The sequence below is a fragment of the Sapajus apella genome, unplaced genomic scaffold (genome assembly GCF_009761245.1).
Source record: "Sapajus apella isolate SASKATOON/1434 unplaced genomic scaffold, GSC_monkey_1.0 scaffold32, whole genome shotgun sequence".
NCBI lineage: Eukaryota > Metazoa > Chordata > Mammalia > Primates > Cebidae > Sapajus > Sapajus apella.
The window spans coordinates 20,994,929-21,011,153 of record NW_022436972.1 but is presented as its reverse complement, the minus strand read 5'-3'; the positions used below and the strand labels follow the sequence as shown (position 1 = coordinate 21,011,153).

Genomic DNA, 16,225 nt, shown 5'->3' with positions numbered 1-16,225 from the left:
TAGTCTAAATCAGTGCTTCCCAAACCTGTCTGATCATCCGAAGCATCTAGGAGATTGTTAAAATATTCCTGGGCCACACCCCAATACCTACGAGAATTGAAATCTCAGGGTAAGGCTTGGGAATCTATATTGAGATGGTCACCCTAGTTTGAGAACCACTGGTCTATATCAAAGTAACACAGTGTCTGACAGAATGAGCAGCTAATTTCAAGTGCCATTTGTCCCTGCCAAGTAATTAAAGGTAGTAAGTACCTCAGGCTCTACCAGTCAAATTCAGTACATTATTTCATTGTTATCTTCCAGCTCCTTAGCTCTTCAATTTTAAAACAACATATCTTAGACATTTCCCATTTTCACATTTATTGAGAAATTTTTCATTGTCTCTCAGTCTCATATCATCACAACCACCACAAACTGGATGAGATTTAATAAGTGCTTACCAAATTCAAGCATTATGCTTTCAGCTGCAGTCTAAAAATCTGTTCTGGAAAATGTCAGTTTCAAAATATCAAAAAGAAAATCCTCCAACCTTGTAATACAAATAAGCACCCAATTCAGAACTTTTTCTTTTTTCTGCCTCTGAGAGGAAATGCATTTTCTATTATTGTGATTCAGCATTGTTTTATTTATTTATTTAGAGACGGAGTTTCACTCTGTTGCTCACACTGGAGTGCAGTGGCATGATCTCAGCTCACTGCAACCTTCGCCTCCTGGGTTCAAGCAATTCTCCTGCCTCAGCCAGACAAGTAGCTGGGATTACAGGCATCTGCCACCATGCCCGGCTAATTTTTATATTTTTAGTGAAGATGGGGTTTCACCATGTTGGCTACGGCTGGTTTCAAACTCCTGACCTCAAGTGATCACCCACCTTGGCTTCCCAACGTGCTGGGATTACAGGTGTGAGCCATCACACCCAGCCTAAGCATTGTTTTAAATAAACATACAAATAAATGTGGGATGAATGTATTATGTTTGCAAACAAAAAGCCTTCCAGAGCTGAAAGAAGAGTTATTATCCTAGATTCATTTTCAAGTATTAGCATTTTCAAGAACTTTTCCATATGCCGACATTTATTCAGCTGATCTACAGATAATATTGACTGGTCTCTTACAGGTAATTTTACATTTCTTAGAAGCTCTTAAGCAAGATAATGTTATGTGACACACTTCCTTCAGGATTTAAGAAGGTCGCAACCCCATAAGAAGAGGAAAAAAAAATAAGTGGTCACTTTAATATGTAAAAAGTGTCCAATTATTGGTTAGGATAGTTTCCGTGCTTACAGCCAGCAACCTTTGAGGACATAAAATCAGAATGTATAAAGTAGCTGCTACTGCGACTCTAATAAAACAAGGAGGCAATTTAATAGTTTTAAGACAATGGAAAAAAGCATAAGAAGGAAGAAAAGGTAGGCTTGAGGGCATTACCCCGCCCCTGAAGATAGCGAAAATGAAATCGCTAACTGTAAAACTGCATAATGATAGCGAACTGTTTGCAGTGGTATGGTATTAGCATTTTCAAAGGAAAAAAGCCCCGCAAAACCTGGAAGGCATTATCAAGAAGATAGCCCATTTTACCTATAAAAGTAAGGGGATTAGAGCAAAAGCAAACACAAAAGTTGGAGGTCCTCTTTTCTACTCTATAAAATAGAGAGTTTAAAAGAAAAACATGACAGATCCCTATCTCATACCATATGGAAAACAGGCGAAAGACTGACGTGTAATATCACGAAATAGGAAAAAATATGTATTTGGGGATGACACAAAGCCCCAAAGCCAAAGAAAAAGTAATAGATCCAACCTCTGCAAAAGTTAAAATACTAGCATTGAAATACTTAACAAAAGATTGAGATCTATAACAATGTATTTGTACAAATCAAGAAGTAAAAGCGCTAGGCGTGGTGGCTCACACCTATGATCCCAGCACTTTGGGAGGCCAAGGCAGGTGGATCACCTGAGGTTGGGTGTTCGAGGACAGCCTGGCCAACATGGAGAAATCCTGTCTCTACTGAAAATACAAAATTAGCTGGGCATGGTGGTGCATTCCTGTAATCCCAGCTATTCGGGAGGCTGAGGCAGGAGAATCGCTTGAACCTGGGAGGCGGAGGTTGTGGTGAGTGGAGATCACTCCATTGCACCCCAGCCTGGGCAACAAGAGCGAAACTCTGTTTCAAAAAAAGAAAAAGGTAAGCAAAGCAACAGGATTAGAGAAAGGATTAAAGGATTAGAACAGATAATTCACAGAATACAAGGGCCAAAACGACACATATTTGAAAAAAAAAAAAAAAAGCATGGCTTCACTAGTGTCGGGGGAATGCAAGAAAATAAAAAGGCATTCTCACCTGACAGAGTAACGTTACCATATGTGCTGCTGTGGGATGTTCTTGTCTCTAGGTAAGATCATCTAAATGCAACTGTGTTACGTTTAAAAAGTCCAACGCTGGGATCCCTGCACTACTGCTTTGGACTGGGGGCTGCGGATTGACTGGATCAGTCCTCAGGGTAGAGGGTGCTCCGGAAGGAAAGGCACAACTCCCCACCCAAAGTCATGTGGGGTATGAAAAAGGAGGCCAGGACACTACCTGGTCCTTCTTCCAGTCTCACATTCTCCTGACGCACCTGAGTGATAAAGCCCCAACTGAACTCTGAGGAAATATTTAATTTTTTTTTCTAAATTAGGATACATCTTACACACTGGCACATTTCATGCATTGGCAAAACTAGTAAAAAAGATTTATAATACATTGGTAAGAACATGGGTAAAAAGAAATTTTCATGTACTAGTCAAAGAATAATTTTCTGAGAGTATAAAACATAACAAAGTAACAGGTCAAAAAACGTATTTAACTTATTACCAAAGGACCCCACGAGATGACAAAACAGAATGTCACACAAGAATGCTGGAATAAGATCTCATAGTTAAATGCTAATGTAGTTAATGTTCTACGAGGCTAAAAAACTGTAACTTCTTTTCTATCACAGAAAAATAACATATCACTCTACCAGATAATCGTTTGCAGCTTATCAATATTGTACAAGTTAACATCTAGCTCTAGAGTCTGGGTCCTAATCAACAGTAAATCATAGTCATATTATGTCAACTACCCTAATTAGGTGAGTTTGTTTGACAGTTCTCTAGTACACTGTTTCTCAAACTTTTTCATTTTTATTATTTTTTTTTTGAGACGGTCTCACTCTGTCACCCAGGCTAGAGTAGCAGAGTGGCTCACACCTTGGCATCCCAAAGTTTTGTAATCCCAAAACTTTGGGATGCCAAGGTGGGCAGATCTCCTGAGGTCAGGAGTTCGAGACTAGCCTGGCTAACATGGTGAAACCCCATCTCTACTCATGCCTATAATTCCAGCACTTTAGGAGGCTGAGGCCAGAGGATGTCTTGAGCCCAGGAGTTCAAGACCAGCCTGGGCAATGCAGTGAGATGTCGTCTCTACAAAACAAAATAAAATAAAAATTAGCCAGGCTTGGTGGCACCTGTAGTCCCAGCTACTCAGAGGGCTGCGGTGGAAGGATCCCTTGAGTCCAGGAGGTCAAGGCTGCACTGAGCCATGGTCACACCACTGCACTCCAGCCTGGGTGATAGAGCGAGACCTTGTCTCAAATAAAAAGAAAAAGGAAAAAAAAAAAAAACCTAAACTAAAAACAAGGTAACAAGACAGAACGACAAAATGCAATATAGTATCTCAGACAGAATCATCAAAAAGGACATCCCAGAAAAACGGATGAACTCCAAATAAAGCCAGTAATTGCATGTTTTTGTAAAGTCTGGAAATACACACCAAACCCTTGACAACCGTATGTAAGAATTAAAAGTTCAGCTTTAAGAATTAAAAGGTTAAAATAATCAGAAAAACATCTAGATGCTATGCTGCAAATATTTTGTGACCCAGGAAATGGTGGCATTACCTACTAATAACCCAAGATGAGGACTGTCAGAAGCTGGGATGTGGAAACCTTCACACAAAACTATGAAAGGGAACTGAAGGCATTTGTACTCCTGAGTGTGTACAAAAGCTAATTTAAATCAACTGGGTACAGGTCTATAGAAGACACTTGTCTCTCTTTATGAGACCCAGAAAGTGTTCCAAACATTACTGGTGACTGGTGCTTCGCCGTACGCACTGCCTGCAGAGTACAGTCCACGGAACAGCTTTTCAGCAGAATTTTTTTTTTTTTTTTTTTTAGATGGAGTCTCACGCCATCACCCAGGCTGGAGTGGAGTGGTATGACCTCAGCTCACTGCAACCTCTGCCTCCCAGGTCCAAGTGATTCTCCTGCCTCAACCTCCTGAGTAAAAATAAGGCCAGACACAGCTACCTCCCGAGTAGCTGGGACTATAGGTGCGCACAACCACGCCTGGCTAATTTTTGTATTTTTAGTAGAGACAGGGTTTCACCATGCTGGTCAGGCTGGTCTCAAACTCCTGACCTCAAGTAATCTGCTTGCCTTGGCCTCCCAAAGTGGCTGGGATTACAGGCGTGAGCCACTGCACCCGATCAAAAGCAGAATTTCAACTTGGGGTCTTCCTCCAGGGGCTCTCTGTACATTCTGAATATTTATCTTCTTTATTATTCCACTTATTCACATTTACCAAACTTCTCTTCCCATAATTGAAAAAGCAATGCTCATTTGCTCTCTGTTCTACCCCCACAAGCAGTCTCCAGCTGTGCTAAAGGAGACTGTTGTGGAGAACGAGTCTGCCCTCAGAAGCACCTGCTTCTACCAAGCTTCAGTGGCTTCTCCTCTCCCAGAGGGACCATTCAGTCCATTCTGACCTCTTGTTTCAGGCTAATAGCTATTGGACAAAGGAAGTGAATAGAGCAACTTCAAAGGTTGGTACACAGTATGGACTCTGTATGGCTTTTCCTCTCCTCTCCCACAAAGAACCTGCTGACCACCTAGCTGAAGCTGGCAACTCCACAGCACTTGGTACCACCATTTTCACATTTAAATAAAAACTACTCAGCACCTCACTGCATTTCAGAAATTAAAAGTCTGTTTTTTTTGTTTGTTTGTTTTTGTTTTTGTTTTTTTTTTTTAACGAAGAAGACGAAGATGGCCAGGCACGGTGGCTTATGCCTGTAATCCCAGCACTTTGGGAGGCCAAGGCAGGCAGATCACTTGAGGTCAGGAGTTCGAGACCAACCTGGCTAACATGGTGAAACCCTATCTCTACTAAAAATTCAAAAATTAGCCAGGTGTGGTGGTGCATGCCTGTAGTCCCAGTTACTCCGGGAGGCTGAGGCAGGAGAATCGCTTGAACCCGAAAGGCAGAGGTTACAATGAGATTGTGCCATTACACTACAGTCTGGGAATCAGAGCAAGATTTCATCTCAAAAAAAAAAAAAAGGAGGAAGGTCACAATACAGTAACTGGACTCTGGATGTGCTTTTAAATATGTCCAAAATGTAGTTTTCCAATATGGCACTTTTGATATGGAATATTACAGAATGATCTCAACTACATTATCTCAAAAAGTTTCAGGAACTTACTAAATAGTTGGTGGTATTAAAGTCCTTATCTTCTTATATATCAAAATACATAGGGATAAGAATAATCTCAAGGGAGATGGAGTAGGTGGGGAGAAATGGGTGAGGTGTAGATCACAGCAAGAGAGGCCACAGATTGTTAAAGTGTTGGAGCTGTATGATGGTTGAGAGGGGTGTCATGACTGGGCATGGTAGTGCACGCCTGTAGTCCCCGCAGCTCAGAAGGCTCAGGCAGGAGGATTCTGTGATCCCAGGAGTTCGAGGTAACAGCGAGCTATAATCATGCCACTGCACTCCAGTCTGGGCAACGGAGCAAGACCCTGTCTCTTGAAAACGAAAAAAAGAGAATAGTGTCATTACATTACTCCATTATTTTTACACATAAACATTTTCAAAATAAAATGCTGCTGTAAAAAGTCATTGAAAGGACACAAGAAATTAAAGATGCTTGCTCAAAAAACAGGAATAGGCAGGGAGCAGTGACTCACGCCTGTTATCCCAGCACTTTGGGAGGCCAAGGCGGGTGGATCACCTAAGGTCAGGAGTTCAAGAACAGCCTGGCCAACATGGCAAAACCCTGTCTCTACTAAAAATACAAAAATTAGCCGGGAGTGGTGGTGCGTGCCTGTAATCCCAGCTTCTCAGGAGGCTGAGGCAGGAGAATCGCTCCAACCCAGGAGGCGGAGCCTCAAAGAAAAACCAAAACAACAACAACAAACAAACAAATACCTGAGGAATATTTAAAGAGATTCTGTTAAAAGTCTGAGTTAAGGGCCAGGCGCGGCGGCTCACGCCTGTAATCCCAGCACTTTGGGAGGCCAAGGCGGGTGTATCACGAGGTCAAGAGATCGAGACCATTCTGGCCAACATGGTGAAACCCCATCTCTACTAAAAAATACAAAAATAAGCTGGGCGTGGTGGCGCGTGCCTGTAGTCCCAGCTACTTGGGAGGCTGAGACAGGAGAATCGCTTGAACTCGGGAGGCGGAGGTTGCAGTAAGCCGAGCTCACGCCACTGCACTCCAGCCTGGTGCCTGGTGACAAAGCAAGACTCTGTCTCAAAAAAAGTCTGAGTTAAAACAGTTGACCACCTCTTTTCTTATGCTCCAAATCCCTTGAAATGACATATTTTAAAAGAACCAGAGTCACAACAATGAAGGAATACAAAAAAGAACAGTATCAGAATATCAGTGATTTTGAAAAATTTCTCATCAGTTACTCAGAGTGGTTCTCAAAGTGTGGTCCCCAACACTAACCACATCAGCCTCACCTAGAAACCTGTTAGAAAGGCAAATTCCTGAGCCATGTGCCAACCCTTCTGAACAATTGACTCTGGGAGTGGGACTCTGCAATCTAGATTTTAGCAATCCCTCCAGGTAATTCTGATGCACACTAAAGTTTGTGAACTACTGTCAAGCTGATCAGACCAACAAGAGAGGAAAACCTCAGCCCAAACTAGCCCTGGAGCCAACAATCAGAAAGGTCAGAGCCAGCCCAGGGATGCTGTAAGTTCAGAGTAAGGAGTGACAGGAAGCGAGGTGTGCAGCTGAGAGTCAAGCCTTATCTTCCTCACCTCCAAACCGAGTGGTGGGTGGGACTGGGAGATAGTCTGCCAAGGAGAGAAGAGCTCCATCCTCAGAATAAAGCGTTCTGTATTCTGGCAAAGAGATGGGAATGAAGAAGGGACAAGAGCCTAGATCTTCCGACCACTTTCCATCCGGGTCCTCTAAACCAGGGGTCCCGAGGCCCAAGTCTGCAGACGAGTATCAGTCCATGGCCTGTTAGGAACCAGGATGCACAGCAGGAGGTGAGCGACTGGCAAGCGAGCGTTACCTCCTGAGCTCCACCTCCTGTCAAATCAGCAGCAGCATTAGACTCCTAAGAGGGCAAACCCTGTTATGAACTGTGCATGCAAGGGTTCTAGGTTGTGTACTCTTTATGAGAATCTAATGCCTGATGATCTGAGGTGAAAGTTCCCCCTGCCCTGTCCGTGGAAAAATTGTCTTCCATGAAACTGGTCCCCGCTGCCAAAGAGGTTGGGGACCACTGCTCTAAATCTTGCCAGTTAACAAGCTCCCTTCTCAGTCAAGGTAAATGCAGAAAGACGGCTTATACAAATGCAGGGAAAACGTACACCAACTACCAATATATTAATCAAGGACTCCCTCTTTCCTAAGAGGGAACATTTAAGGACAACAGATAGCACACAGAACCACTGACAATCAAAAGGGAAAACAACTCAAGGAAAAGAAAATGTGAGAATTCTGGTTGATCTCTTCTGAGATGTAAGGGTACTATAGGTATGAAAAAAGAATTAGAGGCTGGATGTGGTGGGCACTACTTGAGGTCGGGAGTTTGAGACCAGCCTGGCCAACGTGGTGAAACCCCGTCTCTACTAAAAATACAAAAATTAGCCGGGTGTGGTGGCATGTGCCTGTAATCCCAGTTACTCCAGAAGCTGAGGAAGAAGAATCTCTTGAGCCCAGGAGGTGAAGTTGCAGTGAGCTGAGATAGTGTCACTGCACTCCAGCCTAGGTGACAGAGCAAGACCCTGTCTCAAAAAAGAAAAAAGAATTAGAGATAGCAATCTTGAATATTTAAATACAAATTAGTAGCCAGGCAAGGTGGTTCACACCTGTAATCCCAGCACTTTGGGAGGCCAAGGCAGAACTGCTTGAGCCTGGGAGTTTGAGACTAGCCTGGGTAACATAGTGAGACTTCATCGCTACAAAAAATTAAAATTAAAATTAAAGAAATAGCCAGGCTAATAGTGGTATGTGTGCCTGTGGTCCCAGCTAATCAGGAGGCTGAGGTGAGAGGATCACTTGAGCACCAGAGTTTGAGATTACAGTGAGCTATGATTATGCCACCACACTCCAGCCTGAGCAACAGAGTGATACCCTGTCCCTAAAAAATAAAAAATAAAGAATTACTAAACTTAAAATGAAATAGAAAAGCTGAATAATAAGGTAATGGATATGTCCAAAGAGTGAATTAGTGTTCTGGAAGGTGATATTTGAAGAACTCTTTCAGAATAAATAGATCAAGACAAAATACAAAAGTACAATGAAGAAGGTAAGTTAATAGGTCTGACATCCACCTAAGAAAAATAATTTAAAAAATCATATTTAAAATTGCCTTTAGTACAAGAATGGTACAATGACCCAGATGAAAGGACTGTGGTGTATGCACCACGAACGACAAATGTCCCACAGATCTAGACACAAATTGGTGAAATTTTAGGACTCCAATCATAAAAAGAAAACCTAAAAGTTTTTCATGGGAAAAAATAGGTTAATTACCAATAAATAGAGGTAATCACATTGGTGTCTGACTTTAATCAGCAATACTGGATAATAGCAAATGAGTTATTGCTTCCAAATTCTGAAGGAAAATGATTTTGAGTCTAAAACCGTAACTCAATCTTAAAAATTGTAAATTGAAGATTCAACATTTAATTACTTGAAGATATGCAGCAGCACACCAGAAAACTAATCCTGGGATGCAAGAGAAAGCAATCAGAAGAAAACAGTAAAACTCATAGCTGCCTAGTAACTATTTACACATACACACGAAGATCATAGAGATTAAAACTAAATTAATCTCATCTGATGACATCACAAGAAGAGGCCGCTGTGAGGAAGTGAAACAGCGCTAAGGGTACCGACTTAATTGGGAGATGGGTGGATAATGTGGCTGCTAATTAACTTTAAACATAAAGCAAAAAGGTAAACACTAAAGAAATAGCAATAGGTGTAGTTGTTTCCAAACCACTGGAGGAAAAACAAGGAGAAAATGAAGCACAAGCAATCGAGCCAATGAGATGACAAACAAAAACAAGAAAGCATGATATATAGAAAATACAAAATAAGACAGCCAGGAATAGTCCAAACGTTTTAATAATCTCAATTAATATGAAGGGATTAAATTTTCCAGAGCTGTTTTGACTATATTAAGGAAAATAGAAGTCAATTACAGAGGATATGAGAAAAAGTGAAGTATTTCATAGTTATAAAAGGCACAACTCACCAACAGTCATGTAATGCTCTTACATGTCAGAAATTGATTAAATGAACAATAAGATAGATAGGAATGTAGAAGGCAGTAAGTCTGAACAATTAACAAGCTAAATCCAAAAAAACTCGTACCCAAAATAGGCAAAGCACCCCTCTATCCCCCCAACACTCATAGAATATTTGCAAATATTGACCATATAATTCCATAAAGTAGAAGCCATACAGGCTATATTACATCTGCTTAGAAATTTTAAATATACTTTGAAATACTTTCTGGGTTAAATATAAAGGCAATTGAATCTGAAATAACCATTACAAATAAACAATAGTCACCACAGCTAAAGACTGTCAGACATAATCAAGGGAGTACTCAGAGGAGTACTTTCAGTCCTAAATACATTTATTATCAGGAAACAAGAAAAATAGAAAATAAAATTATTTATATAATACACCTTAAGGCAGTGTGGGGATCAACAACATCCCTGGAGATATGGTCATCAATGAAAGTAGGCCAGAAGTCTAAATTCATTTATTAACCTTACGCCTATAAAATGCTAACCAGTAATATACAGACTGTGTTATATTTTAGAATATCAACTCAGTTGTAACAGTAGTTACTTCAGCCTGATGAGATGAGTTGGCTGGGAATCACATCTTTGAATATATCAAAATTAAACTGAGTTCCTTAAAGTCAGACATGGCCTTATTTATTTGTATACCTTGAATATAGGCACAATAGAGGCACATAGAGTAAACACTCAACAGTGTTATAGGAATTGAATTAACTAATGTGTGAGGCAGATAATTTCCCAAAATAGGGCATTGAAGGAGTAGGGTGAAATAGAATAAACAGATCTGTGTGGCGAGTACAAGCCTGGAAAACAGTGGCTAAACATGAATCTTCATCCCTGGTCTGTGATGTCACCAGGGTCACATGCCAGGTGTTCCAGGATTCTGGAAAGGATTTTACCAACATGGAGGAGCTGCTATCAGCTTTCTTACCTTTCTTCCTTGACAGCAAAGATGCATGAACTTCCGTAATCACAATGTTAGGTAAAATTAATCTTCAACTATAACAGACTAATTTTTTGAAAAAAATCGGTCCCTTTTAGCTGTATGTCAAAAGGGCAGACCAATAGCCACAGCTAGTAAAATGACTAGAAAACAAAATCAAATTCCTTGGTATTATAGGAGACAAAAAGATCTCAGTAGCTTTCATTTACTTTATAATTTTTAAAAAGCTTCAATTAAGCACTTCAGTTGTATCTAAACATACAAAGAGGCCCCATCTGTATTAATATTTTAAACATTCAATATTTGAGCTATGTAAGTCGTGCTAGTAGGTGAATTTAAACATGTCCTAAACAGGGAATATTTACATTTCAAAACCTTCTGATTGTATTAATTCAATCTGGTTTATTTTAAAAATATTCCCCCTTGCTATAGAACATCTTCCTTTTCTGCATTAAAAGCAAAATGGCTGTATTTCTCTGCCCATCTTTGCTTAGCTGAATCATCCTTTTAAAAGCTTTCTTCTTTACTGCTAAACCACTATCTTCCATTCTTAACTGACACGTCAATCTTTCTTACATGAGAACAATACATTAAAATAAATACAAAGAAAAAAATTCTCCCAGCAAATATTAGATTCAATCCCAATAATACAGACACAGTCTTAAAAATCAGTTATGTATTTATTTGCATAGAACCATAGGAAAGACTTAAAATTCCAACATACATCCTATGAGGCTTACAATTTAATTACAAATCCAGTTTTAAGGGAAAAAAGGGTTTTGGTTTTCCTCTACTAACGAGGATGATACCGTTTCACATGCTTCAGATACATGTGCTGACACATCAGACACCTATGCATCTTTACTTTGCACAGAATTAGTATCCAGTCCGAAAAAGTCTTTTTTGATGATGTACCGAACACACTGCAAAATCACATTTCTTTCATGTCGAATATCTGGAGCTAGAAGCTAAAAGAAAATTAAAAAAAAAAATTAACTGGTAAATAAATTATATCTGGGAAATACAATCTAAAATATTACTGCATGTACCCTCTCCATATAAAGAAGACAGAACAATAAGAAGTATGTATTATATTTACTATTCACTAAAAAATGATCCAAGAACATGTCCTTTAAATTTACATCAAGACTATCTAGCTTTTTAAACAGTACTAATGCTCATATTTGGAGTCCTCTCTAGGAGTATCTAGCATAAAACAGGAAAATGGGTTTAAAAGTTTGCAATCTTGGCCGAGCGTGGTGGCTCATGCCTGTAATCTCAGCACTTTGGGAGGCTGAGGTGGGCGGATCACCTGAGGTCACGAGTTCAAGACCATCCTGGCCAACATGGTGAAACCCTGTCTTTAATAAAAAAAGTCTGCAATCTTTTAATCTAAAAATTATGTCAAAGAGGATTGCCCAAACCCAAATTCATAAGCAGTCTAGAAATTGATAAGTACATCTATTTACGTATAACAATGAAAATAGCAGTAAAAAATTCCAATATTCTTGGCCTTTTATAACTTTCCATTTTTATGCTTATTGTAATTAAAAGAAAGCTAAAAATCAATGTTATTTACAATAAGCACATAATCAAGGAATCGTGTAATTTGCCAAAAAGGAATTTATTTTCTGATGTGATTAATATAGTTCAGAAACATCATACAGAAACTTTCAGTGGAAATATTAATTTACCAATTATAAGGTAACATTTAAAAAAATGTAATAGTATATTTCGGATCCATTTTAATCGGAAGCAACTGAGTCTACATATGGCACCTCAAGAGGGTAGCCACTGAACACTTTAGCTACAAAATAAGCACTTATCTTTTAAGTCAAAACCAAACAAACTTTTCACAGAATGTCAGCATTTTTACAACTCCACTAAAAACTGTGGAATACTTCTGCTGCTTAGACATGAAAATCTTTGATCTTTGAATAGCTTCATGTCCACTACTGAGAACTCAGATGCACTACTTCTTCTTTACAATTTGAAGAAAGCTATTAGATTTTTGAGCACATAATACAGAGAATAAAGCCAAGAATGCACAAAATAAACAGAAATAAAGGTATACAAAGAAAAAAATTAGCATGGTAGTACATGGCTGTAGTCCCAGCTACTTGGGAAGCTGGGGCGGGGGGTCACTTGAACCCAGGAATTCGAGGTGGCAGTGAGCTATGATCACGCCACTGCACTCCATCCTGGGTGACAAAGCAAGACCCCAACTCTTTAAAAAAAATAAAGTGGGACAGGGAGGCAGGGAAGACAATCCCAGAAGAAAACAAATGAGAATTGTCAGAAAATCTTAGGCCTTTTCTTTCTGTTACTTTATGGTTCTCAATAGATATTTGCATTAAAAATCTTTTTTTCCCTTCAGCTTGCCATTGTACTTTTAGCTGTGCTTTCACTGGAAACTTAAAAGTCAATAAACCTCAACACATACTTCCTTACCAAATAGTCAAACCTAGATTCTTTTAAGTGGCTCTAAAAATTTTATTATTCTACATTCACTGAACATACCAGCTATATGCCAAATGTAGCTGCAGAATTAAGATACAAAGTCTCCAAGGAGAATGTGACTCTGGTAACCCTAAAACAAACACACACACACACACACACACACACATACACACACACACACACATACACACACACACACACGCTCTATCTTTCTGACATGAGAACACAAAGATTAGAACCTAAAGAAAAATAATTTACCATTTCCAAGAGATATGGATGGTGTGTTCTTGGTTCAAATAATGTTCGATAGTTTTGATAATCTTTTTTCCTCTTAGGTTTTGTCTTTTTAAAACTTTTCTTTCGGTTCTCACTCTTGGCTTCTGAAAAATTTCTAATAGTTGCTTTAACATCTTGACTTGGACTCTTAGGACTACTGCTATCAAGAACCTGGTTTTCTGCCAGAACATCTGCTTCAGTCTTGATGGGAGTTTCTAAGTATGATAAAAAAACAAACACAAAAATAAAAAACTGGTAGACCTTTCAAAAGTAACCCAAAAAATCCACAATAATCCTCCTAGCCATAATACTGGTCACTTAATAACTTTAAACTGTGAAAGATTTTTGCAAGGCATTTATAATGTATTCTGGTTTTTTTTTTTTGAGATGGAGTCTCGCTCTTGTTACCCAGGCTGGAGTGCAATGGCGCAATCTCGGCTCACCGCAACCTCTGTCTCCTGGGTTCAGGCAATTCTCCTGCCTCAGCCTCCTGAGTAGCTGGGATTACAGGCACGCGCCACCATGCCCAGCTGATTTTTTGTATTTTTAGTAGAGACGGGGTTTCACCATGTTGACCAGGATGATCTTGATCTCTTGACTTCGTGATCCACCCGCCTCGGCCTCCCAAAGTGCTGAGATTACAGGCTTGAGCCACCGCACCCGGCTATTCTGGTATTTTTCAAGTTGGGAGCTCTAACTACCAAAAATTGAGGAGACTACCACGAAGAGCTACAGAAAGTGACCTCTATGAAGGAAATAATGCCAGATGGAAATTTGGATCTATACAATGGAATGATAAGTGCTGAAAAATAAGTATGTGAATAAATATAAAAGACTATTTTGGCCGGGCTCAGGGGCTCACGCCTGTAATCCCAGCACTTTGGGAGGCTGAGGTGGGCAGATCACCTGAGGTCAGAAGTTCGAGACCAGCCTGGCCAACATGGTGAAACCTGGTCTCTACCAAAAATACAAAAACTAGCTGGGCGTGGTGGTGGGCGCCTGTAATCCCTGCTACTTGGGAGGCTGAGGCAGGAGACTCTATGGAACCCAAAAGACAGAGGCTGCAGTGAGCACGGATTGTGCCACTGCACTCCAGCCTCGGCAGCAAGAGTGAAATTCCATCCCAAATAATAATAATAATAATAATAATAATAATAAAATACTTTTTTTCTCATCAAAAGAAAAATTTTTTAAATTGACTATTTAAAGCAAAAATATTAAGTGTATGTGGAATTTATAACATCTACAGAAATAAAATCTATGACAACAATAGTAAAAAGGAAGGGAGAAGGAATATGTAAGTAGTATATTGCTGTAAAATTCTACATGTGAAGTAGATAGTATCATTTGAAACTGCACTATAAAAAGTTAAGTTGTATACCATATAAACTATAGACACACTCATAAAAAAATAAAGAAGTTAAAAGAATAAAACATATCAAGCATATACCAATGACAAGAAAGCTAGAGGCCGGGCGCGGTGGCTCACGCCTGTAATCCCAGCACTTTGGGAGGCCGAGGCGGGTGGATCACGAGGTCAAGAGATCGAGACCATCCTGGTCAACACGGTGAAACCCCATCTCTACTAAAAATACAAAAAATTAGCTGGGCATGGTGGTGCGTGCCTGTAATCCCAGCTACTCAGGAGGCTGAGGCAGGAGAATTGCCTGAACCCAGGAGGCGGAGGTTGCGGTGAGCCGAGATCGCGCCATTGCACTCCAGCCTGGGTAACAAGAGCGAAACCCCGTTTAAAAAAAAAAAAAAAAAAAGAAAGAAAGAAAGCTAGAAAGGCTGTACTAATATCAGACAAAAAAGACTTAACAGTGAACATCACCGGGGTAAAGAGAAACGAAACAGTTCATAATGCTAAAGGGGTCAATTCATCAATAAGACAAAACAGTTAACACCCAAGAACAGACTTTCAATACACATGCAGCAAAAACTGATGGAACTGAGAAGAGAAATAGACAAATCCATCATTATGATTGGATAGTTGAACACTCCAATCTCAGTAAAGAAAAACTGCACAGAAAATGAGTAGGGATACCGAATACCATTAACAATGAACTCAAATTGACAAAGAACACCCGACCTAACACATATTCTTGTCAAGTTCATATGAACATTCACCATGTGTTGGGCCATAAAACAAGTATTAATAAATTGAAGAAACTGAAAGTTTATTCTCTGACCGTAACAGAATTAAACTAAAATCATTAACAGAAAACTAGCTAGAAAACCCCCAAATATTTAGAAACTAAACAACACACTTCTAAATAAACCATGAGTTAAAGAACAAATCATAAGAGAGATTAGGAAACATTTTGAAATAAATAAAAATGAAAACATAATGTATCACATTTGTGGACTAGAGCTAAAGCAGTTCATAAAGATACATTTGTGGCTTTCAATGCTTAAGTCAGAAATGAGAAAAGTCTAAAATCAATTATCTAAGCTTCTACTGTGATGAGGTAAAGTCTGAGGAAAGAGGAAATACTGAAAAGTGAAAATCAGTGGATTAGAGTGAAAATCAATGACAATAGAGAAAAACCAACAAAGCCAGAAGTTGTTTATTTAAAAAGATTAACAACAGTAATGCATAAACACTTTTTGAGAAAAAGAGAAAAAAAATCAATTAACAATTTGAGAAATAAAAGAGGAGGACATCATTATATATCCCACAGATATCACAGAAAATATTATGAACTATATACCAATAAATTAACAAGTTAGGTAAGGCAAATTCTTTTGAAAAACACAAATTACCAAAACCCACTCAAAGAAATGGGAAAATATGAATAGTTCTGTATCTATTAAGGAAATTTAATTCATAATTTAAAACTTTTCCCAAAAACAAAATGCCAGGTTCAGATGGCTTCACTATTGAATTCTACAAACAAGAAACAAAAAGAAAAACTGGTAGAAATCCTACACAAACCTCTGAAAAGGAAGAAACAGAT

The 16,225-nt window shown here is 39.2% G+C and overlaps 1 protein-coding gene across 2 annotated transcripts in view; it reads right to left on the bottom strand.

Annotated features, from left to right (window-relative positions):
• Positions 1 to 11,190: 11,190 nt before the first annotated feature.
• Positions 11,191 to 16,225, bottom strand: part of NUFIP1 (nuclear FMR1 interacting protein 1) — a 42,709-nt gene continuing 37,674 nt past the window's right edge. For both annotated transcript variants that reach the window (XM_032294734.1, XM_032294735.1), the window contains 2 exons: positions 13,248 to 13,480; positions 11,191 to 11,497 (listed from right to left, as the gene is read on the bottom strand). In XM_032294734.1, coding sequence (XP_032150625.1) covers positions 11,381 to 11,497; positions 13,248 to 13,480 — 350 coding nt within the window. In that variant the 3' untranslated portion in view covers positions 11,191 to 11,380. The remainder of the gene's footprint in view (positions 11,498 to 13,247; positions 13,481 to 16,225) is intronic.